We start from the raw sequence: 27142 nt of genomic DNA, 5'->3' as shown, positions 1-27142 counted from the left end.
GATGATTTTAAAGATACCAGCTGGGCTTGAAAAAAGCATGGAAGATATTAGAGAAACCCTTTCTGGAGAAATAAATGAACTAAATCTAACCGAGTCGAAATCAAAAAGGCTATTAATGAGGTACAATCAAAAATGGAGGCTCTAACTGCTAGGATAAATGAGACAGAAGGGAGAATTAGTGATATAGAAAACTAAATGATGGAAAAAAAGAAGCTGAGAAAAAAAGAGATGAACAACTACTGGATCACGAGGGCAGAATTCGAGAGATAAGTGATACCATAATACGAAACAATATAAGAATAATTGGGATCCCAGAAGAAGAAGAAAGAGAGAGAGAGGGGCAGAAGGTATATTGGAGCAAATTATACCAGAGAACTTCCCTAATTTGGGGAAGGAAACAGGCATCAAAATCCAGGAGGCACAGAGAAACCCCCTCAAAATCAATAAAAATAGGTCAAAACCCCGACATCTAATAGTAAAACTTCCAAGTCTCAGAGACAAAGAGAAAATCCTGAAAGCAGCTTGGGACAAGAGATCTGTAACCTACAATGGTAGAAATACTAGATTGGCAACAGACCTATCCACAGAGACCTGGCAGGCCAAAAAAGACTGGCATGATATATTCAGAGCACTAAATGAGAAAAATATTCAGCCAAGAATACTATATCCAGCTAGGCTGTCATTGAAAATAGAAGGAGAGATAAAAAAGCTTCCAGGGCAAACAGAAACTAAAGGAATTTGCAAACACGAAACCAGCCCTACAAGAAATATTGAAAGGGGTCCTCTAAGCAAAGAGAGAGCCTAAAAGTAACATAGACCAGAAAGGAACAGAGACAATATACAGTAACAGTCACCTCATAGGCAATACAATGGCAGTAAATTCATATCTTTCAATAGTCACCCTGAATGTAAATGGGCTCAATTCCCCAACCAAAAGACACAGGGTATCAGATTAGATAAAATATAAGACCCATCGATATGCTGTCTGCAAGAGACTCATTTTAGACCCAAAGACACCTCCAGATTGAAAGTGAAGGGGTGAAAAACCATTTACCATGTTAATGGACACCAAAAGAAAGCTGGGGTGGCAATCCTTATATCAGACAAATTAGATTTTAAACCCAAGACTGTAATAAGAGATGAGGAAGGACACTATATCCTACTTAAAGGGTCTATCCAACAAGAAGATCTAACAATTGTAAATAATATCTATGCCCCTAACATGGGAGCAGCCAATTATATAAGCCAATTAATAACAAAATCAAAGAAACACATCGACAGAAATACAATAATAGTAGGGGACTTTAACACCCCCCTGACTGAAATGGACAGATCTAAGCAAAAGATCAACAAGGAAATAAAGACTTTAAATGACACACTGGAACAAATGGACTTCACAGATATATTCAGAACATTCCATCCCAAAGCAACAGAATACACATTCTTCTCTAGTTCCCATGGAACATTCTCCAGAATCGATCACATCCTAGGTCACAAATCAGGTCTCAACTGGTACCAAAAGACTGGGATCATTCCCTGCATATTTTTGGACCACAATGCTTTGAAACTAGAACTCAACCACAAGAGGAAAGTCAGAAAGAACTCAAATACATGGAGGCTAAAGAGCATCATACTAAAGAATGAATGGGTCAACCAGGAAATTAAAGAATTAAAAAAATTCATGGAAACAAATGAAAATGAAAACAGAACTGTTCAAAATCTTTGGGATGCAGCAAAGGCTGTCCTAAGAGGAAAGTATATAGTAATACAAGCCTTTCTCAAGAAACAAGAAAGGTCTCATGGGCGCCTGGGTGGCTCAGTCATTAAGCGGCTGCCTTCGGCTCAGGTCATGATCCCAGAGTCCTGGGATCGAGTCCCACATCGGGCTCTCTGCTCGGCGGGAAGCCTGCTTCTCCCTTTCCCACTCCCCCTGCTTGTGTTCCTGCTCTCGCTGTCTCTGTCTCTGTCAAATAAATAAATAAAATCTTTAAAAAAAAAAAAAAAAGAAACAAGAAAGGTCACAAATACACAACATAACCCTACACCTAAAGGAGCTGAAGAAAGAACAGCAAATAAAGCCTAAACCCAGCAGGAGAAAAGAAATAGTAAAGATCAGAGCAGAAATCAATGAAATAGAAACCAAAAGAACAGTAGAACAGATCAATGAAACTAGGAGCTGGTTCTTTGAAAGAATTAATAAGATTGATAAACCCTTGGCCGGACTTACCAAAAAGAAAAATGACCCAAATAAATAAAATCATGAATGAAAGAGGAGAGATCAAAACCAACACCAAAGAAATACAAACAATTATAAGAACATATTATGGGCAACTATATGCCAACAAATTAGAAAATCTGGAAGAAATGGATGCATTCCTAGAGATGAATAAACTACCAAAACTGAACCAGGAAGAAATAGAAAACCTGAACAGACCTATAACCACTAAGGAAATTGAAGCAGTCATGAAAAATCTCCCAAAAAACAAAAGCCCAGGGCCAGATGGCTTCCCAGGAGAATTCTACCAAACATTTAAAGAATTAATACCTATTCTTCTGAAAATGTTCTGAAAAATAGAAATGGAAGGAAAACTTCCAAACTCATTTTATGAGGCCAGGATTATCTTGATCCCACAATAAGACAAAGACCCCATCAAAAAGGAGAATTACAGACCAATATCCCTGATGAACATGGATGTGAAAATCCTCACCAAAATACTAGCCAATAGGATCCAACAGTACATTAAAAGGATTATTCACCACGACCAAGTGGGATTTATTCCTGGGCTGCAAAGTTGGTTCAACATGTGCAAATCAATCAATGTGATACAATACATTAACAAAAGAAAGAACAAGAATCATATGATCCTCTCAACAGATGCAGAAAAAGCATTTGACAAAGTACAGCATCCTTTCCTGATCAAAACTCTTCAGAGTATAGGGTTAGAGGGCACATACCTCAATATCATAAAAGCCATCTATGAAAAACCCACAGCGAATATCATTCTCAATGGGGAAACACTGAGAGCTTTCCCCTTAAGGTCAAGAACACAGCAGGGATGTCCACTATCACCACTGCTATTCAACAGAGTATTAGAAGTCCTAGCCACAGCAATCAGACAACAAAAAGAAATCAAAGGCATCCAAATTGGCAAAGAAGAAGTCAAACTCTCACTCTTTGCAGATGATAGGATACTTTATGTGAAAAACCCAAAAGACTCCACCCCAAAACTGCTAGAACTCATACAGGAATTCAGTAAAGTGGCAGGATATAAAATCAATCCACAGAAATCAGTAGCATTCCTATACACCAACAACAAGACAAAAAAGAGAAATTAAGGAGTCGATCCCATTTACAATTGCACCCAAAATCATAAGATACCTAGGAATAAATATAACCAAAGAGGCAAAGAATCTGCACTCAGAAACTATAAAATACTCATGAAAGAAATTGAGGAAGACACAAAGAAATGGAAAAAACGTTCCATGCTCATTGATTGGAAGAACAAATATTGTGAAGATAGATGTCAACGCTACCTGGAATAATCTACACATTTAATGCAATCCCCATCAAAATACCATCAACTTTTTTCAAAGAAATGGAACAAATAATCCTAAAATTTGTATGGAACCAGAAAAGAGCCCGAATAGCCAGAGGAATGTTGAAAAAAAAAAAAAGCAAAGCTGGCGGCATCACAATTCCATACTTCAAGCTCTATTACAAAGCTGTCATCATCAAGACAGTATGGTACTGGCACAAAAACAGACACATAGATCAATGGAAAAGAATAGAGAGCCCAGAAATGGACCCTCAACTCTATGGTCAACTCATCTTTGACAAAGCAGGAAAGAATGTCCAATGGAACAAAGACAGTCTCTTCAATAAATGGTGTTGGGAAAATTGGACAGCCACATGCAGAAGAATGAAACGGGACCATTTCCTTACACCACACACAAAAATAGACTCAAAATGGTTGAAAGACCTCAATGTGAGACAGGAGTCCATCAAAATCCTAGAGGAGAACACAGGCAACAACCTCTTTGACCTGAGCCGCAGCAACCTCTTTGACCTGAGCCACAGCAACTTCTTCCTAGAAACATCGCCAAAGGCAACGGAAGCAAGGGCAAAAATGAACTATTGGGACTTCATTGAGATAAAAAGCTTTTGCACAGCAAAAGAAACAGTCAACAAAACCAAAAGACAACCGACAGAATGGGAGAAGATATTTGCAAATGACATATCAGATAAAGGGCTAGTATCCAAAATCTATAAAGAACTTATCAAACTCAACTCAAAAGAACAAATGATCCAATCAAGAAATGGGCAGAAGGCATGAACAGACATTTCTCCAAAGAAGACATCCAAATGGCCAGCAGACACATGAAAAAGTGCTCAACATCGCTCGGCATCAGGGAAATTCAAATCAAAACCTCAATGAGATACCACCACACACCAGTCAGAATGGCTAAAATCAACATGTCAGGAAATGACAGATGTTGGCGAGGATGCAGAGAAAGGGGAACCCTCCCACACTGTTGGTGGGAATGCAAGCTGGTGCAGCCACTCTGGAAAACAGTATGGAGGTTCATGAAAAAGTTGAAAATAGTGCTACCCTATGACCCAGCAATTGCACTACTGGGTACTGACCCCAAAGATGCAAATGTAGTGATCCAAAGGTGTATGTGCACCCCAAGGTTTATAGCAGCAATGTCCACAATAGCCAAACAATGGAAAGAGCCAAAATGTCCATCGACAGATGAATGGATAAAGAAGATGTGGTATATATTTATAGAGTGGAATATTATGAAGCCATCAAAAACCCCCGAAATCTTGCCATTTGCAACGATGTGGATGGAACTGGAGGGTATTATGCTAAACGAAATAAGTCAATCAGAGAAAGACATGTATCATATAATCTCATTGATATGAGGAATTCTTTTTTTTTTTTAAAGATTTTATTTATTTGATAGAGAGAGACACAGCGAGAGAGGGAACCACAAGCAGGGGAAGTGGGAGAGGGAGAAGCAGGCTTCCCACCGAGCAGGGAGCCCGATGCAGGGCTCGATCCCAGGACCCTGGGATCATGACCTGAGCCGAAGGCAGACGCTTAACGACTGAGCCACCCAGGTGCCCCCGATATGAGGAATTCTTAATCTCAGGAAACAAACTGAGGGTTGTTGGAGTGGTGGGGGGTGGGAGGGATGGGGTGGCTGGGTGATGGACACTGGGGAGGGTATGTGCTATGGTGAATGCTATGAATTGCGTAAGACTGTTGAATCACAGACCTGTACCTCTGAAACAAATAATACATTTATGTTAAAAAAAAAAAATAGTAGGAAGGGAAAAATGAAGGGGGGAATTGGAGGGGGAGATGAACCATGAGAGACTATGGACTCTGAGAAACAAACTGAGGGTTCTAGAGGGGAGGGGGATGGGTTAGCCTGGTGATGGGTATTAAAGAGGGCATGTATTGAATGGAGCACTGGGTGTTATATGCAAATAATGGTTCATGGAACTCTACATCAAAAACTAATGATGTAATGTATGGTGATTAATATAACATAATAAAATAAAATCAAAAAAAGAAAAAAGAAAAAAAATTTTCAATAAAGACTATGAATATAAAGTTGTCTAACCAGTACTACTAAAAGTTCATTTTTCCAAGTAATATTTTAAAGTTCTTTTCATTTTGGTAGGTTAGTCAGAGAAAAAAAAATATTCATCTTTAAATAAGATAGGTGGTACCATTTCATTCCCAAAATATTAATTCAAATATAATTAAATGTCTAATCAATAGTTGAATAGTTGTGGTGACCTAAACAAAAAATATAGCATAAGAAACAAATAAATACACTCTATAACTATACTCTTTTATCAGTTCAACACTAGCAAATCTAACTACCAAATATGTAGTCAAAATAAAATAACATTTTTTTTAAATTTAGAAAGTAGAAAAAGCCTAAAATAAGTCCTGAATTTTTTTTTAGAAAGTTATGAGCATTCATTTCACAATCTTTCAAATAATGTTTATGTGTATATTTACTTGTTAACACATCATTATCATTATTACAGTTTTTGTCTAGAAGTGTATTTATCTGACATTGTTATTTGTGTACTTCATGTTGTCAAAGTACTAACTAACATCCCATGTCAATGTGGGAATTAAGGCCTTCTCTTGCCCTTAAGGATTACAAAATAAAAACTGAAAGGGGATTTTGTGTCAGAAGGAACTCGATTCAAATTCTAACTCTAATGCTTACTACCTGTATGATGATGTATAAATTATTGGACATCCCTGAATATTAGAATTTTTACCAATAAAATAGGATTCCTGTGAGGTACAAAAACAGAAATATATATTTGGTAAGTGACTAGAAAATAGCAGATGTTTTTGTTTTTTTACTTTTTTTTAAAGATTTTTTATTTGAGAGGGAAAGAGAGAGATTGCAGGCGCAGGGGGTAGCGGCAGAGGCAGAGGGAGAGAGAGAATCTCAAGCAGACACTGCGCTGAGCATAGAGCCCAACATGGGGCTAGATCTCAGGACCCTGAGATCAGGACCTGAGGTGAAACCAAGTCAGATGCTTAACCAACTGCGCCACCCAGATGCCCCTAGAAAATCGTAGATGCTTGGTAAATGGTAGCTCTTTCCTGTATTGGGTGGATAGGTGTCTCAGATGTATCTAGAAAAGAAAGGTTCTGCTTCAGGTCCTCATTTTTTTCCCATTCAACAGACATTTATTGAGCACCTACTATGTATCAGGCTCTAAGCTAAGCACCAAAAGACAGCAAAAAGCAAGTCACTCTGATGCTGGTCTTTTTTTTTTTTTTTTAATTTTTTAAATTTATTTGAGAGAGCACACTCGTGCTAGTGATAGCACAAGCAGGGGGAGTGGGACAGGCAGAAGCAGGCTTCCCGCTGAGCAGGGAGCCTGATACAGGGCTCCATCCCAGGACGCTGGGATCATGACCTGAGCCGAAGGCAGATGTTTAACCGACTGAGCCACCCAGGTGCCCCAAGATCCTGGTCTTTATAAGGCCTTTTTATTTATTCAGCTGGCTCATTTTCATAACATATTTACATAAGAAATGCTCTTTTTTTCAGTTTTCCTGAAGATAAGCTATAAAATATCTGTTTACTTTGTGAATTATTTTATCTAAGGTAATCTTTTAGCTGGCCTATTATCCATAGTGTTTAACAGTTTATCAGCTGCTCAGAATCCCAAGTGGGATTGCATAAAAAACATGGGTTTTGATAACAGACAGTGGGTTCAAATCCCAATTCTGTCTTGTGATCTTGGACAAGTTTCTTAACTGTTTAAATTGTTATTTCCCCATCTATCAATTAGATAAAAGAATAACCATTTAAGGGGCACCTGGGTGGCTCAGTTGGTTAAACTTCTGCCTTCGGCTCAGGTCATGATCCCAGGGTCCTGGGATCGAGCCCTGCATCGGGCTCCCTGCTCAGCCAGGAGCCTGCTTCTCCCTCTCCCACTCCCCCTGCTTGTGGGTTCTCTCTCTCGGTGTCAAATGAATAAATAAAATCTTTAAGAAAAAAAAGAATAACCATTTAAAAATAGTTTTGAGCAATTATAATTATTAATATAGCTATTATACTATAGCTATTATAATCACAGCTATTGGAATTATTAAAACACCTGTAAATCTATTTTCATTATTTAAAAAAAGCCTAATCATTAATTAAAAAAACATGTGAAGTATACAGCATATCATATCAATAAAGATTAATTCTCTTCTATCTACTTAATAGTATTTCTCAAAGCCCAGGACACCATCAGACCTATGACACACAAAGCATTTTCTGTAAAGGTATGCTGATTTGGAGAAACAAAGAAGGAACAAAAATAAATATAATAAATACAAATAAATATAATACTAATATAAAATGATAATATTATAGAAATAACAATAGCTAATATATATTGAGTGCATATCATATGCTAGCATTTTGTCCAACACAATGTCATTACCTCCATTTTTATCTAAGGTCACAGATCATGTGGCTCTAAAGTCTGCAATTTTAAGGACTGAACTCTAATGCCTCTTGAAGGAGACATCACCCTACTTCAAGCATCATGACTGCTCCATCAGAACTTTCTCAGAGCCAGATCCAATAACGGTGGTGAGGGAAGCGAAATAGCACAAACTCATCCTCCTGCTTGGGCAATCTAATTTTGCACTAATTGTTCAGAATAATCTTAATAAAAGGTATGAGAAGGTATTTATCATCCCTAAATCATCTGAAGATAACCGAAAGTTACAGTGATTTCAAGATTGAAGTCCCTTAAGAATAATAAAGGCAAACAGGTTAAAAAGAAAGAATCATTACATTCTCTTTCAACAGACCTATTAAGCATTTCTTTAGAACAAAATAACTCATTAAAAAGGGCACGCTGTCCTTCTACACACCAATTTACTCATCTAATCATCTAATCAGTTTAGTGTTCCTAAAAACAATGTAAATACTATTTAATTTACTAGTCAAGTGGCTTATGGAAATTACTACTTAGCATGATTGCTTCCGGATAAGGAACAAAGAGGTAGGGAAAAAATCTATTTAGTAAGGTCGTTTCACCTTTATGAAGTGAGACTATCAAAAACATGTCTAGATTAGTAAATTACACAACTGAGCAAAAATTCTATAAAATATTCCAATATCATTAAAAAAACTCCCTGAGCTCTATAAATAACAGCCCTTACAGTCTCTATAGAGTTTACAAAAATGTTAGCATTTTAAATCTTACCCGTTTCAAATGCTCTTGTATTTTAGATTCCAAATCTTCAATGTGTGAAATCATTTTGTTGACACATGGTGCTGGGATGTTTACTAAAGCACAGCTTTGACGTCGACATGGATAGCTAAAGTAAATGCCTTTATTCACCCCTTAAAAATAAAGCAGACAGAATTCGTTAATAGTTACATACAAAATAGTAAACTGTGATGTTCAGAATATACAAACAATATTCTGCTTCATTAATACTAATACTTTTTAAATTTCTTTAATAAACAAATTGATAAATATTTCAGAAAGTAATAGAATGATAATGATGGTATTAAAATTATATAATTATATAAAGTGTTCCATAACATCATGAACTAAACATTGAAAAAAAAAAAACTAAAGAAAAAAGGCAGAAAACCAGTTAATCCAATTGTTTCTAAGTAGTTCCTGGATCACTTAAAAAATGACTTTGAAATATATTTTAAATTCTCCCTTCAAAGAGAGTCCACATCTTCCAGTGTAAATATCCAACCACTCATGCATTGAAGAAGTTCTTCTTTAAATCCAGCATGAATTTCTCTTGCTAGGGAAAAAAAAAAAAAAAAAAAGCAGGTCCCCTTCATTCTTATAATAACCTCATTTTCTACCTTCCATTTCTGAAAATTGGAGTCTCATGCAAAGAGTGATTGATGTTCCCACTATAGCATTCAAGTTGTACTCATCATAAAATCCACTCAGTCCGATGTGCCTCAGTGATTCTAATCCTGGCATGTCCTGAATCAACTGAAGGTTGCAGAAGCACAGCAAAGTTGTCCATGAAACTCCACCAAAGTGCTTACTTGCAGTCCTTTTGCCTCTAAGGACTCTGTTGGGCTGGATTATAGCTGCAATCACTGATCTTAAATGCAAGACACAAAATAGGCTTGGTGCCTCAGTGAGAACAGTGTGGTGTCCTCATTTCAGTTGACCTTGAAGAACATAGAACTTACACTGTTGCCTGTGCTTTTTTGTTTCACTGCCAACCCAGAGACAGTAAATACCTACATTTAAACAGCAATCTTTTAAATATATTTTTTTAAAAAGATTTTATGTATTTATTTGACAGAGAAAGAGAGACAGCGAGAGAGGGAACACAAGCAGGGGGAGTGGGAGAGAGAGAAGCAGGCTTCCCGCTGAGCAGGGAACCCAATGCAGGGCTCGATCCCAGGACCATGGGATCATGACCTGAGCCGAAGGCAGAAGCTTAACGACTGAGCCACCCAGGCGCCCCTAAATATCTTTTAAATAAAGTCTCATAATACCCTCCTCCAAAAGCACAATCTCTGTGAAAATAGTGTCTCCTTCACTTATAAACAAAAGCATTTACCCTCTCATATATTATATATACATATATATTTTAACATTTTTTAAAAACTAAAAATATGTGCCAATCATGGAACTATGCTAAATACTTTTGATTCCACATTTTATTTAATCCTCACAACAATCTTGTGAAATGGGATTATTACCTTGATTTCATAGATAAGGAACAAAGGCTTAGAGAAGTTAAGTTATATAATGTGTCCATTTCTACAGAGCTGGTAGGTGAGAAAGCTGTCTTGAACTATGTCTCCTTGGCTTTGGAGTATAAGCTATACTTTGAAGGTTGTTTTTATATTTTTAAAAAGATAGCAAAATAAAGAGAAGCAGTCCTAAAAATATATTTCAGGGCATCTCAAATACTTCATATTTTCATTTGTTTTTGAATTTTGATTGTTCCTTCAAGATATCAGTCCTGATATTCTAATGTATCTTAGTTTGCTCTATACTCAGCACATATATTTGCTATGAATATTTTGTGTGTTATATTCCATCTTTCCTCTTTAGTTCATATATAGATATGTATTTTCATCTCCATAATAGTCATAGGACTAAAGAACAAGCTGGTGAAAATTACATATTGATCTCCTATCCAAATATCTTGATAAGGGCACATTGCCCTTCCCTCTAGAAATAAGAAAGTTTTAAAACACATTTAACAACCAGGCAGTTGTCCTTATACTCAAAACACTTGTTTGCTTCATTAAATGTGGAGAAAAAAGGATAGTAATGACTCATTTAACATTTTTCGGCGCGTACTACTCTAAACCTATTATGTGAATACTAATTAATTTTCATAGCACCCCATGGTTTAGGATTAACATTTTACATATGGTAACATGGAGAAAATGAAATACTATGAAGTTAAAATTTGCACTAAAAGTCTGTAAAAGACATGACATCATAAGTAGCACAACCCAGAACCAGAATTCAGGAGTTATTATCACTGTTTTTATTCTAATACAGACGTAGTCTAAGTTAAAACTTTCCTGTTTCTTTTTAATTCTACCCAGCTTAAAGAGACACCCTAGATCACTAAACTAGATGTCCAGGTTCATTCACTTTTTGACTGGAGTGATAACTAACTATGCTTAAGTTAAAACTACTCAGTCTCTAGGGGCGCCTGGGTGGTTCAGATGGTTGTGTCTGCCTTCGGCTCAGGTCATGATCTCAGGGTCTTGGGATCGAGCCCTGCGTCAGGCTCCCTACTCAGTGGGAAGCCAGCTTCTCTCTCTCCCTCTACTACTCCTCCCTGCTTGTACTCTCTCACTCTCTCTGTCGAATAAATAAATAAAATCTTTAAAAAAAAAAACAAAACTACTCAATCTCCAATCTCAGGTTTCTCACTTAATAAATGAATGGGTTGGTGGGGTGTTATATAAAATCCTTTTTACCTAAAATTTCATGATACAACTAATTAATGATTTTAGTCAAGCATATTGACAGAACTTCTCCTCGTGAAGTCTGTGCACAAATTGTCAGGGTGAATCTATTTTCTTTTAAAGATTTATCTAAATTTTTTTTTGGCGGGGGGACGAGTGAGGGAGAGGGAAAGAGATAATCCTCAAGGAGACATCCCAGTGAGTTTGGAGACAGACACAGGGCTCTAATCCCAGGACCTTGAGATCTGGACATGAGCTGAAATCAAGAGTCACTTAACTGACTGAGCCACCCAGGTGCCCCTCAGGGTGAGTCTTTAAAGACCTAAGCTCAAGCAAGACTTTCATCCTCTCTAAACATCTGGCCAACTTTAACTTCCTTGCTCAGAATCAATGCCTAAGAGGTAAGTGAGATCTTCCTGGATCTAGGCTACACTTGTGGTTTGTTGAGGCTCTGCAACATGAAACTTCCATTTGAGGAAAAATATGGACTGGCTGATTATGTGGGCAAATGAAATAAAAATACTATGTTCATAAACTGCCAACTCTCCTTGCTCTGTGAATGTGATCCTTATGTAATTTATTCACCCAGTCCATCCTTCCTTCTCTCCTGCTTTTAATATGTAGTTCCATTATTGTATCATCCCTTTATCTGAACTCAGTACTCAGGAGAAAACTTCTCTCAACACAGATTTGTTTTTCACATTCTGTTATTCTTTTTAACATCCTGATTTTCTTTCCAAATGTAGAAAAAGTCAATACTCTCAAGTTTAGAAATAATTTCTACTCTTTGCAAAGCCTGTTTGATGAACAGGAAGTACCTTTAATTTTTTTTTTTTTTTACAGAAACAAATCTCCCTTTAGTTTTTGTTACCCACTGGGGGCATTGGGGGGCAGGGGGTGACCTTTCCATGATATTAGAGTTACTTTCTTTTCATTGAACCTTACAAGGTTGAAGACACTTATCACTGAATACATAAAATAATATGCACAGACTCGAGTCGGGGATGACTAAAGACTGCATCTACTCTAACCACTACATAAATGGCTCTGTTCAGTGTTCCCTTATCTCCATTCCCTTCAGTCTTTTCAAAATCTGCAATTTCAATGTATTTAGTTTTGCTTCCCTTAAGTAATCACAGGTCTTCCTATTACTGTGTCTCACAACTTCCTACAGCTATTATCTTATAGTAAATTTTGCTTTGACTAACAATTCTTTTCAAATGAGCAATCTATACCAGCAGCCACAATAGTCTCATATTCTGATCTCTTCTTCAAACTGAAATTTCTATGCAACTTACATGAATTCTTGAATCTTTCAGACATTTGGCTACACCTAGCCATAGCATTTTCTATCCCTTTATTAGTATTCAGTGTGTCACATTTATCTGTTTCCCCATCCATCTTCCCCATGAAGTTCTACATTCTTTATGGAGAGAAACTATGTTTAGTGCCTTAAAAAACTGTTGAATAAATGAATGAATGAATAAATCCCTCTTTTTTTAATTTTACCATGCTGTAAACTGGCTTCTGTTCTCTCAACTTTATGAAATCTTCATTCACAAACCCCATTAATCAGTATTTCTACTACCATCTGTGAAGGAGTAACTGATAAAGATTCAGTCTCCCAAGTCTGGAAAAAATATGTGAGACAACTGTTTTCAGACATTAGAAAATAGGAATGCCCACTTTTGATTCCTGAGAAAGGAAAATTCATAAGGTTGAGCCCCATAATCACCATGCTCTCTGCCAAGGGACAATTTTTCAACTAAAATATAGAGATCTGGGGTAAGAAAAGAGCATGGAAATCCTGCTGAGATAAAGGGCAAAGACTAGTACCATGGGTAATGGAGACAGAATCTTCAGGGCAGGGAACTGAAAAGGACATAGCCGTGCAGAGAAGGACCCCCAGAAATCCATGTGAGAGTGCTCTCTGCATCTGTAGATAAGGGCTAGACTGTACGTGTACGCAGAGCAAAATTACCTGAAGGTTAATAGAGAATAAATGCTATGGGATTGAGAAAGGAACAAAAACACTAGAGGTTGAATGGTGTTGGTAAAAGCGTATTGGTGAGGGATGAGGAGAAAACCTTAGAAGTCCAGTACTGACAGAATGTAGAGATTTCATCAATGCCTCAGAACACTCTCTTGTGTTACAGCTTAGGAAGAAGGACTGTACATTAGAGAAGAGCCTAGCCTCCTCTACGCCCACCCAAAAAAGTTTAAAATCAAGCTATAATATAATATGTGGAGGAGACAGAATTTAGCCAAATTAGAGGGGATTGGTAAATTCCTTTTTTGTGTGTGTGTGTGAATGTGTGTGTAGACACACACATATATATCTTCACTTTTGCATAAAACCAAGCATATACTACTTTTAAGTTGATCAAATGACTGACTGAGCTGTCTGCTAGAAAAGGAATCAATTTCCTTCAGAGACAGATAACAGAATCCAGAGTCCTCACAATGTACTACACAAATATCCAGTATTAAATCATACAAAGAAACAGGAAAGTGTGTCTTAAAAGTCTAGAAAAAAATCAGTAGAAACCGAAACCAAGTTGGCCCAGAAGCTATCTATATACAGCAAAGATTTTAAAGTAGCTATTATAAATATGTTCAAAAAAGTAAAAAAAAAAGTATGTTCAAGTAATTAAAGGAAAATATGGCCTTAATAAGTGAACATATAAGAAGATTAGTATAAAAATGAAAACTATGAAAATGAACCAAATGGAAATTCCAGAACTGCAAATATGAAAATTTAAATTAACAAATATATTGGTTGGCCTTGACAACAAATGGACAGGGTAAAGGCTCAGTGAATGTGTAGATGAAATGACAGAGATCATCCAATCTAAAGAACAGAAAGAAAATGAAAAAAGAACAGATCCTCAAAAAACTGTGTGACAAAAATCAAATAATCTAACATGTGTAAGGTTAAGGTTCTTCAAAAACAAGAAATTTGGAGTGAAAAATATTTGTAGAAATAATGGCCACATTATTTCACAATTTGATGAAAAAACTTACATATCTAAGAAGCTCAGCAAATCCCAAACAATTAAAATATCAAGAGAACTAACTACATCTGGGAATATCACAGTCAAATTACTGAAAAACAATAATAAAAAGGAATTCTTTAAAGTAGCCAGAGAACAAAAGGGAACATAACGTAATGGGAACATGGGCATGAATAACTGCTACATTTCTCATCAGAAAAAAAATGCAAGCCAGAATGTAATAGAAAAGTATCTTTAAAGTACAGGTAGGCAGGAAGGCAGAAAGGAAAGAAGGAAGGAATGGAGGGAGAAGAAACATAAAAGAAAAAATAATAAATTAGACTTCATCAAAGACAAAACATTCAACTCCTCAAACAGATATTTAAATGAATGAAAAGACAAGCAAGAGAATGGGAAGAAATATGATTGGAAAGTTAGAACATGATTGGAGAATTGGAACTTTTAGTCCCATTCCAGACCTCCAGGGAAGGGAGAGGGGCTGGAGCGTTGAATCAATTGCCAATGTCCAATGATTTAATCAATCATGCCTATATAAAGACGACTCCACAAAAACCCAAAAGGACAGGGTTTGGAGAGCTTCCAGGTTGGTGAACAGGTGCAGATTTGCGGAGAGTGCAAACTCAAAGAGGGCGTGGAAGATCTGTACCCTTTCCACTACTTTACTCTATACATTTCTTCCATCTAGCTGTTCCCAAGTTATATCCTTTTTAAATAAACCAGTAATCTAGTAAGTAAAAATGTTTTTCTGAGTTCTGGGAGCCATTCTAGCAAACCCAAGGAGGGGGTTTCACTGGAACCTCTAGTAGTTGGTCAGAAGCACAGGTGATAACCTGTACCTTTGACTGGCCTCTGCAGTGCGGGGAGGGGAAGCCTTGAAGCACTAAACCCTTAACTTGTGGGACCTAACTCTATTTCCGGGTAGACAGTGCCAGAACTGAGCTGAATTGTAGGACCCTTGATCATGTCCAAGAATTGCTTGGTAGTGGGGAGACCCCATGCTTATACACTGGAATTGGGTACAGAAACTTTTAATTACCTTGTGCCATCTCTGCTATTACTCTATATAGCCATTCTTTTCTGTTGTGTTGTACTAATTGTTTACAGTTATATTTTATCTGGCCTGCAAGATTATACACTCCATATAAGGATCATGTCTTAAATAACTCTATATCCTACTAGCACATGTATATTCCAGTTTCTTGAATTAACTGTTTCATAAACCAATCATTGGATATTTTAAAAAGTTTGTCCCAAACTATGGCAATAAACCCTAAGCCAGGAGATTAAAATTCTAATAAACATTTCTAGAGAGAGAGAAGATAAAGATATCAGAGAGAAATAGATAAAGAATCAGAATGTCACCTTATCCCAATTTTATCCTGTCAAACTGAAAATCTCCAGAGCAGAAGTTTACCAAAATCAAGATTAGAATTTTTTGATTAATATAGAGTTCTTCAACAAAATAAACTGAAAATAAATAAGCATAAGCCCCTATACATGAAATCTATGCCTTTTGTCATCTCTTTCTACCTCTTTCCACATACAGTATCAGAAACACTTGCAAGAGCTAATGTTTTATAGATTCTTAATTCTGGATTTCACACCATAAAAATATTAGTCCTGCTTCTTTTTTCTTCTAAGAAACATATCCTCAATGAACTGGAAAGGATCTAGCACCTGCTAGTCTTGGCATAAGCAATAAAGAAAATGTTTATTTTAAAAATTCAACATTTCTGAAATTATAAAAAATTCTTACAGCTTAAATATAATTAATATACTATTAATAAAATAGATTATAATATTGTACTTTTAATATTATATATCATTACTATGTTAACTATTAGTGACATTTATGATTCATTTCTTAATAAGAATATAATATGGACATCACAAACTAATGCTAAATGTAAATATAGTTTACAAAGGTAACTATGTAACTTACATTCAGTCCTTACCTTCAGTATTTGTCATTTTATTTTCATGAAAAATCTCAATGCCTTCCTTAGGGGCACCAAACAGAACCAAAGCTTGTGATACGGCATTGTCTTTTAAAAAGAAAACAAAAATTACAATGAGCAGTTAATATAAATTTTTAAATAAGCAAAATAATATGTAAAACTATGTTGTAAAAGTATTGCCCTTGCAAAAGCAACTATAATTCAAATATTAACCAAAACCCACAGTAGAATATATTTAGATGTTTTCTCTGGTCCTTCAGTTGGGTTAACTCTCAAAAGAAGGTATTCAAAATAGCATTCATCTATTAAAAGCAAACATCGAGAGACTGTCCAGAGTGACATCGCCAAAACAATGGAGTAGGAGACTCTAGCCTCCATCCTACAATGAAGTTCAATAGTTAGATGGCTATGAACAAACAAAAATAGTTCTCGGAGAGCTCAGGAATCCATTCAACAAACTTCAGCAACACAGTGGAACAAAAAAGCCTGTGAATAACCTCACAAAAAGGGAAGGAAGACAGTTTCATTTTGACTGCATCATCCAATTCACCAGGCCAACATTGCTCAGCACCAAGAGGGAATACTCCAGCTTGAAATAGTTCCCCACACTGGGAAAGGGAGAACAGCGTGAGAGAACAGCTTCCACGCCCTTTTAGGGCACTGCACAAACGACCTGTTCTAGTTTAATCTTACTCAGAGACAGGCAAAGGCAAGACTTATGGAAATGGCTTCAAACAAGGAAGAAGGGCAGAGGCTACTAATATAGTCATACAAAGAAAGTGATCACAATTCCCAGGGGCCTGCTCTGCAGAGGACCCCATGAGCTTTGCCAGCAAAGTTTTCCTTCTAAAATGAAAGAGAGAGAAAGTGTTTCCCAGACAAGCACGAAGTGAGGGAGTTCATCACCACCAGATCTGCCTTACAAGATATGCTGAAAGGAGCTCTTCAAGCAGAAATGAAAAGACTTTAATTAATAACATTTGAAAGAATAAAACACATCAGTAAAAATAAGTATATGTCAATTTCAGAATACTCCAATACTATAATATAGTGATGTGCTAATCGCTTAACTCTAGTATATAGATTAAAGAAACATGAAAAATAGCTATAGCTGCAATAACTTACTAATGGATACACAATATAAAAAGATGTAAATTGTGACATCAGAAACACAAAAAGGAAAGCATAAAAGGGTAGAGTTTTTGTATATGATTGAAGTTGTTAATCAGCTTAAAGTATACTATTATAACTATAAAATGTTTTGTGTAAGCCTTAAGGTAACTACAAAGCAAAACCTATAGTAGATACACAAGAGAAGAAGGGAATCAGAGTATACCACTATGGGAAATCATCAATTCATAAAGAAAGACAGGAAGAGAGGAAGAAATGAACAAAAGAAATATAAAACAGACAGCAAATAATCAACAAGATGGCATTACTAAGTCCTTACCTACTGATAATAATTTTATTTATTTTTCCAATAATCATTTTAAATATAAATAAAATTCTCCAAACAAATGGCATAGAGTGGCTGAATGGATTTTTTTCCTTTTTTTTTTTTTTTTAAAGATTTATTTATTCATTTGAGAGAGCGAGAATGAGAGAGAGCAAGCACATGAGAGGGGGGAGGGTCCGAGGGAGAAGCAGACTCCCTGCCGAGCAGGGAGCCCGATGCGGGACTCGATCCCGGGACTCCCGGATCATGACCTGAGCCGAAGGCAGTCGCTTAACCAACTGAGCCACCCAGGTGCCCAGCTGAATGGATTTTTTTAAAAAAGACCCAACTATATGCTACTAAAAACTCATTTCAGCTTTAAAGACACATAAGGCTCAAAGTGAAGGGATGGAAAAATATATTCCATGCAAATGGAAAGAGAGATTAGAGGTACCTATATTTCTATCAGACAAAACAATCCCATGTATAATAGCATGAAAAAGTGCTTGCTTCCACAGCACATATACTAAAATTGCAACAATACAGAGAAAATTAGCATTGCCCCTGCATAAGGACGACACACAAATACAATAGCATGAAAAGCATAAAATACTTAGGATAAATTTAACCAAGACAGTGAAAGATTTATACATCAAAAACTATAAGACATTGATGAAAGAAACTGAAGAACACAAATAGATGGAGAGATATCCTGTGCTCATGGATAAGCAGAGTAAATTTTGTTAAAATGTCCATTCAATCAAACCCTATCAAAATCCAATGGCATTTCCCACAGAAACAGACAAAAAATTCTAAAATTCTTATGGATCCACAAAAGATCCTGCAGAGCCAAAGCAACCATGAGAAAAAAAGAAAAAAGCTGGAGGCATCACACTTCACTATTTCAAACTATATTACAAAGCTATAATAATCAAGAAAGTATGGTACTGGCATAAAAACATAATGCAAAAATCAGGAGAACAGAATAGAGAGCCCAGAAAAAAACACATGCATATATGATGAACCAGTACTTGACAAAGGAGACGGGACAGCTCTTCCATAAATCATGCTGGGCACCACCCAAGTCCCAAATTCCTTGTGATCCTTGCTTTAAATTCTCTATCAGGCATTATTTATATCTGTTTTGCTTAGATCTCTGGCTGGGGTCTTGTCCTGTTCCTTCATTTGGGATAAATTTCTCTATCTCCTCATTTTGTCTCCCTCTCTTGTATCTATTTCAGTATTTTAAGAAAGTCAGCTATGTTATCTGCTCTTGAAAGTATTGACTTTATGAAGAGGAGGTCCTGGAATGCCCTGCGGTGCGATGTCCCCTGTTTACCAGAACCTGGCACTTCAGGAGAGTATCCTATGTATGTGCTTATTCCCTGCTATTGTGTCTGAGTCACTTCTCCTTTCAGTGCACTTGTCTACACTGACTCTCTGCCTGCTGTGGGCTGTCCTTGCTCACTCTGGTGTTAGTGGAACCTAGGCAGGCCAGCTCTGAGGGGGGCAATGATCATAAGGATACTGGACTTGAGAAAAGAGTAGAAGACATCAATGAGACTCTCGACACAGAGATAAGGAATAACATAGACAAGAAAAAGGGCTCAATAAATGAAAAAAAAAAATACTTGATGAAATGAATAGCAGGATGGCAGAAGCAGAGGAACGAATTACAACACAGAGTAATGGAAAGTAATCAAGCTGAAAAAAAGAGAGACAAAAGAATTACACAAAATGAAAATAGATTTAGGAAACACAGTGACCCCACTAAACATAATTAATAACTTTTATATTATAGGAGTCCCAGAAGAAGAGAGAGAAAGGGGGCAGAAATTTATTTATAGTTTATAATAGCTGAAAACATCCCTAATCTGGAAAGTAAACAGATATCCAGATCCAGGAGGCACAGAGAACTCTCATCAAAATCAATAAAAGCAGATTCACACCAAGACATAATGTAATTAAACTTGCAAAATATAGTGATACAGAAAAAAATCTTAAGAGCAGCAACACAAAAGAAGTTATTAACTTACAAGAGAAAACCCATAAGGCTAGCAGGAGACATTTCAACAGAAAATTTACAAGCCAGAAGGGAGTGATATGATATATTCAAAGTGCTGAATAGGAAAAATCTGCAGCCAAGAATGCTCTATCCAGCAAGGCATCATTCAGAATAGAAGGAGAGATAGAGTTTCCCAAACAAAAACTAAAGGGGTTTGTGACCACTAAACCAGCCCTGCAAGATATATTAAAGGGGACTCTTTTAGTGGAAAAGAGAGACCAAAAGTGACACTATAAAGAAGGAAACACAAAAGCAGTGAAAACGAAAAATTTCTGTAAAAAATCAGTCAAGGAGCTCACAAAGAAAAGGATATAAAATATGACACCATATACCTAAAACATGGGGAGCAGAGTAGTAAAGAATGGGTTCAAACTTAAGCGATCATCAACTTGATATAGACTGCTATATGCAGAGGAGGTTATATAGAACCCTAATGGTAACCATATATCAAGAACCAGTAGTAAAGAGGGAAAAAATAAAGAGAAAGAAATTGAAATAGTTCACTAAAGAAAAACAACAAAACATGAAAGAGAAAAAGACAAGAAAGGTACAGAGAAAATCTTCAAAAACAATCACAAGTAATAAAATGCCAATAAATACATATCTATCAATAATTACTTTAAATATAAATGGACTAAACACTCCAATCAAAAGACATAAGGTGAAGAATGGGGGAAAAAAATAAGACCTATCTATATGCTGCCTATAAGAGACTCATTTTAGATCCAAATATCTGAAGATTGAAAGTGAGGGGATGGAGAAACATCTATCATGCAAATGGATGTCAAAACAAAGCTGGAGTAGCAATCCTTATTTCACCAAAATAGACTTTAAAACAAATACTGTAACAAGAGACAAAGAAGGATACTATATAATAATCCAATAAGAAGATATAACAATTGTAAATATGTACCCAACATAGGAGCACCCAAATACATAAAACAGTTAATAACAAATATAAAGGAACTAATTGATAATAATATAATAGTAGGGTACATTAACACCCCACTTACATCAATGGACAGATCATCTAACAGAAAATCAACAAGAAAACAATGGCTTTGAAAGACACACTGGAACAGATGGGTTTAACAGATATATTCAGGACATTCCATCCTAAAACAGCAAAATACACATTCTTTTCAAGTGCACATGAATATTCTCCAGAATAGATGACATAATAGCCCACAAAACCAGTCCCAACAAAATCAAGAAGACAAGTCAATACCATGCATCTTTTCTGACCACAAGGCCATAGAATCTAAAGTCAATTACAAGAAAAAACCTGAAAAGAACACAAATGCATGGAGGTTACGTAACATGCCACTAAACAATGAATACTTCAACCAGGAAATAAAAACAGAAATAAAAAAGTACATGGAAACATATGAAAATGAAAACACAATGGCCCAAAACCTTTGAGATGCAACAAAAGCGGTTCTAAGAGGGAAGTTAATTGCAATGAAGTTAATTGCTACCTCAAGAAGTGAGAAAAAAAAAAAATCAAATAAACAACCTAAACTTACAAGCTAGTGAAAGAACAACAAACAAAACATAAAATCAGCAAAAGGAAGGAAATAATAAACAGTAGAGAGAAAAATGATACAGAAACTAAAAAGACAATAGAGCAAATCAATGAAACCAGGAGATGGTTCTTTGAAAAAACTAATAAAATTGATGAACTTCTAGCCAGACTTGTCAAAAAGAAAAGAGAAAGGACACAAAGTCACAAATGAGAGAGGAGAAATAACCAACACCACAGAAATACAAAAAATTATAAGAAAACATTATAAAAATCTAAATACCAACCAACTGGGTAGCTTAGAAGATATAAATTCCCAGAAACATATAAACTACCAAAACTGAAACAGGAAGAAATAGAAAATTTGAATAGACTGATACCAGCAAAGAAATTGAATCCGTAATCAAAAAACTCCCAACAAACAGAAGTCCAGGACCAGATGGCTTCACAGGTGAATTCTACCAAACATTTAAAGAAGAGTTAATACCTATTCTTCTCAAACTATTCCAAAAAAAAACAAAAAGAAAGGAACACTTCCAAATTCATTCTATAAGGCCAGCATTATCTTGATACCAAAATCAGATAAAATCACCACTAAAAAAAGAACTATAGGCCAATATCCCTGATGAACATAGATGCAAAAATTGTCAATAAAATAGTAGGAAACTGAATTCAACAATACATTAAAAAAATCAATTGCCACAATCAGATAGGATTTATTTTCAGGATGCAAAGGAGAAAGGATAAAAACCATATGATCATTTCAATAGATGGCAGAAAAAGCATTTGACAAAGTACAACATCCAGTCATGATAAAAACCTTCAACAGGGTAGGTTTAGAGGGAACACACCTCATCATAAAGGCCGTATATGAAAAACCCACAGCAAACATCATCCTCAATGGGGAAAAACTGAGAGCTTTCTCCCTAAGGTCAGAAATAACACAAGAATGTCCACCCTCACCAATTCTATTCAACACAGTATTTGAAATCCTAGCCGCAGCAAGTTAGTAAAGTCTCAGGAAAAAATCATAATGGATGTACAAAATCAATGTACAGAAATCTGTTGCATTTCTATACACCAATAATGAAGCAGCAGAAAGAGAAAAATTAAGAAAACAATCCCATTTACAAGTACACCAAAAACACAAGCAGTAACTTCTTTGACACTGGCTGTAGCAACTTTTTTCTAGATATTTCTCCTGAGGAAAGAGAAACAAAAGCAAAAATAAACTACTGGGGCTACATCAAAATGAAAAGCTTCTGCACAGCAAAGGAAACAATCAGCAAAACTAAAAGGTATCCTACTGAATGGGAGAAGATATTTACAAATGATATATCTGACAAAGGGTTAGTATGCAAAATATATAAAGATCTAATAAAACTCAACACCCAAAAAATAAATTATCCAATTAAAAAATGGACAGAAGGGCGCCTGGGTGGCTCAGTTGGTTAAGCGACTGCCTTCGGCTCAGGTCATGATCCTGGAGTCCCGGGATCGAGTCCCGCATCGGGCTCCCTGCTCGGCGGGGAGTCTGCTTCTCCCTCTGCCCCTCCCCCCTCTCATGTGCTCTCTCTCATTCTCTCTCTCTCAAATAAATAAATAAAATCTTAAAAAAAAAAAAAGATTAAAAAAAAAATGGACAGAAGACAGGAATAGATATTTCTCCAAAGAAGACATACAGATGGCCAACAGACACATGAAAAGATGATCACCATCACTGATCATCAGGGAAATGCAAATCAAACCTACGGTGAGATATCACTTCACACCTGTCAGAATGGCTAAAATAAAAAACACAAGAAACAACACGTGTTGATGAAGATATGGAGAGAAAAGGAACCCTCATGCATTGCTGGTGGGAATGCAAACTGGTGAAGCCATATGGAAAACAGTATGGAGGTTACTCAAAAAGTTAAAAATAGAACTATCCTACAATCCAGCAATTGCACTACTGGGAATTTACCCAAAGAATACAAAAACACTATTAAAGGGATACACACACCCCATGCTTATAGCAGCATTATTTACAATAGTCAAGATATGGAAGCAGCCAAATTGTCCATCAACTGATGAATGGATAAAGAAGATGTGATATATATTCGGCCATAAATACCATTACCATATTATATTATAATACTATTCAGCCTTAAAAATAATGAAATCTTGCCATTTGCAACAACATGGAGGGAGCTAGAGAGTATAATGCTAAGGAAATAAGTCAATCAGAAAAACACAAATACCATATGATTTCCCTCATATGTGGAATTTAAGAAACAAAACAAATGAGCAAAGGGAGAGAGACACACACACACACACACACAAAGAAATAGACTCTCAATTATGGAGAACAGACTGATGGTTACCAGAGAAGATGGGAGTTGGGGATTAAATAGGTGATGGGGATTAAGGAGGGCATTTGTGATGAGCACCAGGTGATACATGGAATTGTACTATATTGTACACCTGAAACTATGTAACACTGTAAGTAAAATAGAAGTTACACTTAAATGAAAATAAATCAAAGATTTATCATTTTATAAACAAATAAATAAATAATGCAGGGAAAATTAGATATTCCCATGCAAAGGAATGAGACCAGACACCTATCTTACACAACTCACAACAATTAACTTGGAATGGATTAAACACTTAAATGGAAGATCGAAACCATAAAACTCCTAAAAGAATATATGGAGAAAAAATTCCTTGACATTGGAATTGACATCTTCTAAGAATTCTTTCAATATGACACCAAAAACCAAAAGCACAACCAACTAAAACTAAAATCAGTAAGTGGCACTACATCAAGCTTAAAAGCTTCTGTACAAAAACAACAAAACAAACAAACAAAAAAACAAAAAAGCACATCATAATGAAAAGGCAACCTATAGAATGGGAGAAAATATTTACAAACCATCTATCTGATAAGTCATTAATATCCAAAACATATAAGGAAATCATATAACTCATTAACACAAAAACAAATAATTCAGTTTTAAAATGGCAAAGGTCCTGAGTAGACGTTGTTCCAAAGAAGACATACAAATGGAAAACAAGTACATGACAAGGTATTCAACATCACTGATCATCAGGGAACTACAAATCACCACCATGAGATATCATCTCATTATCTGTTATAGTGGCTATTATCAAAAAGACAAGAGATATCAAATGCAGAGATAAGGGAAATCCTCATGCACTGTTGGTACAAATATAAATTTATACTGTATAGCTATTACAGAAAACAGTATCAAGAAATTAAAAACAGAACTTCCATGTGCTGTAGCAATCCCGTATCTGGGTATATATCTAAAGGAAATTAAATCACCATCTCAAAGAGATACAAGTACCCTCATGTTCACTGCAGCATCAGCACAATAGCAAGTTAAGTGTCCATATACAGATACATATATACACACAAACATATATATTATATATATAGATATATACAATTATATATCTATCTATCTATCTATATATATATATATATATAACTCATATATATATGAGTTTGGTGGCTTAAGATTTGGTGGAATCTTAAATTCCACATATGAGGGAAATCATATGGTATTTGTGTTTTTCTGACTGACTTATTTCCTTAGCATTATACTCTCTAACTCCATCCATGTTATTGCAAATGGCAATACACACACACACACACATATGTAAACTCAATGGGATATTGTTCAACCATAAAAAAGAAGAAAATCCTGTCATTTGAAACAACATGAATGGACCTTAAGGGAATTATGCTGAGTGAAATAAGACAGAGAAAGACAAAACCAAATGATCTCACTTATACGTAGTATCTAAAAAAAGCCACCAAACTCATAGAAACAGAGAATAGAACAGTGGTTGCCAGGGGCTGGAGAGTGGGGAAATGAGATGTTCAGTCAAAGGGAACAAACTTCCAGTTATAAGAATAAGTTTTGGAAATGTAATATACAGCATGGTAATTATAGAAAACTAAGTTGCTATGGAAGATTCTACATGTTCTCACCATAACAACAACAACAAATAGTAGTTATGTAAACTTAAGTATGTGTTCAATAATCTTACTGTGGTAAACATCTCACAATATGCACATATATTAAATATCACATTGTACAAGCTACACTTACACAATGTTATATGTATAATAACAAATACCTGGAAAATAAAATAAATCAAAGCAAATAGCAAACAGATATATCATTATGTGATGATACAGAAAGTAGTCCAAGGTACACTGTTAAATGAAAAACAGGAAGACAAAAATTTATATATAAGTTTCATCATCACTTTTTGTTTTCTAAAGAGATGTATGGGTTGATAGGTACTTGTAGATGCAATTAGGACTGGTTAACCTTGGAAAGAGGGAATGTAGAGACAACGGAAACATTTTGTATTTTAGTTTACAATCTCTGAAATGTTTAAAAATTCTCAAAGAATATATTACTTGACAGTTTCTTATAAAGTTAAGTATGTCTACTCTACAATGCAAAAACAGTGCTAAACTTTAACTCAATGAAAGTGCAGGTCCACAGAAAAAATTATCCGAAAATATTTGTGATATCTTTACTCCTAACAGCGGAAATTGGAAACAACCTAAATGTGCATCACTAGAAAATTAAATTTCAAAAATACAATGTAGTTATGCAATAGTATAATGCTAAGCAGTAAAAAGAAGATGAACTACTAATACACGGAATAACATTGGTAAATCTCAAAAATACACTGAGCAAAGATAATCGGAGACAACAAAATGGATATTTTATAATTCCATTATTATGAGATTCAAAAAAAAAAAAAAAAACTAAACTATAAACTATTGTGATAGATACCAAATAGTAGTTGCCTAGTGATGTTGAGCACTTTTTCATGTGTCTGTTGGCCATTTGGATGTCTTCTTTGGAAAAATGTCTGCTCACGTCTTCTGCCCATTTCTTGATTGGATCATCTGTTCTTTGGGTGTTGAGTTTGGTAAGTTCTTTATAGATTTTGGATACTAGCCCTTTATCTGATATGTCATTTGCAAATATCTTCTCCCATTCTGTCAGTTGTCTTTTGGTTTTGTTGACTGTTTCTTTTGCTGTGCAAAAGCTTTTTATCTCAATGAAGTCCCAATAGTTCATTTTTGCCCTTGCTTCCCTTGCCTTTGGTGATGTTTCTAGGAAGAAGTTGCTGTGGCTCAGGTCAAAGAGGTTGCTGCGGCTCAGGTCGAAGAGGTTGCTGCCTGTGTTCTCCTCTAGGATTTTGATGGACTCCTGTCTCACATTGAAGTCTTTCAACCATTTGGAGTCTATTTTTGTGTGTGGTGTTAAGGAAATGGTCCAGTTTCATTCTTCTGCATGTGGCTGCCCAATTTTCCCAACACCATTTGTTGAAGAGACTGTCTTTTTTCCATTGGACATTCTTTCCTGCTTTGTCAAAGATTAGTTGACCATAGAGTTGAGGGTCCATTTCTGGGCTCTCTGCTCCATTCCATTGATCTATGTGTCTGTTTTTGTGCCAGTACCATACTGTCTTGATGATGACAGCTTTGTAATAGAGCTTGAAGTCCGGAATTGTGATGCTGCCAGCTTTGCTTTTTTTTTTTTTTCAACATTCCTCTGGCTATTCGGGCTCTTTTCTGGTTCCATACAAATTTTAGGATTATTTGTTCCATTTCTTTGAAAAAAGTTG

General features: G+C 35.8%; 1 protein-coding gene and 1 pseudogene across 1 annotated transcript in view; one reads left to right on the top strand and one right to left on the bottom strand.

Annotated features, from left to right (window-relative positions):
* The window catches only part of CCDC178 (coiled-coil domain containing 178), a 397121-nt gene extending 378165 nt beyond the window's left edge, over positions 1-18956 (bottom strand). The window contains exons 1-3 of the mRNA XM_064578794.1: positions 18920-18956; positions 16451-16540; positions 8762-8901 (exon numbers count right to left, since the gene is read on the bottom strand). Of these exons, the coding sequence (XP_064434864.1) occupies positions 8762-8901; positions 16451-16540; positions 18920-18956 (267 nt within the window). The remainder of the gene's footprint in view (positions 1-8761; positions 8902-16450; positions 16541-18919) is intronic.
* On the top strand, positions 18391-18503 carry LOC123853295 (U6 spliceosomal RNA; annotated as a pseudogene).
* Positions 18957-27142: the final 8186 nt, after the last annotated feature.

The sequence above is a fragment of the Mirounga angustirostris genome, unplaced genomic scaffold (assembly GCF_029215605.1).
Source record: "Mirounga angustirostris isolate CCGP_5_RB_7025 unplaced genomic scaffold, mMirAng1.0.hap1 SCAF_14, whole genome shotgun sequence".
In the NCBI taxonomy this organism is placed as follows: domain Eukaryota; kingdom Metazoa; phylum Chordata; class Mammalia; order Carnivora; family Phocidae; genus Mirounga; species Mirounga angustirostris.
The sequence above is the reverse complement of the archived record's forward strand: the minus strand, read 5'-3'. Positions and strand labels throughout refer to the sequence as shown.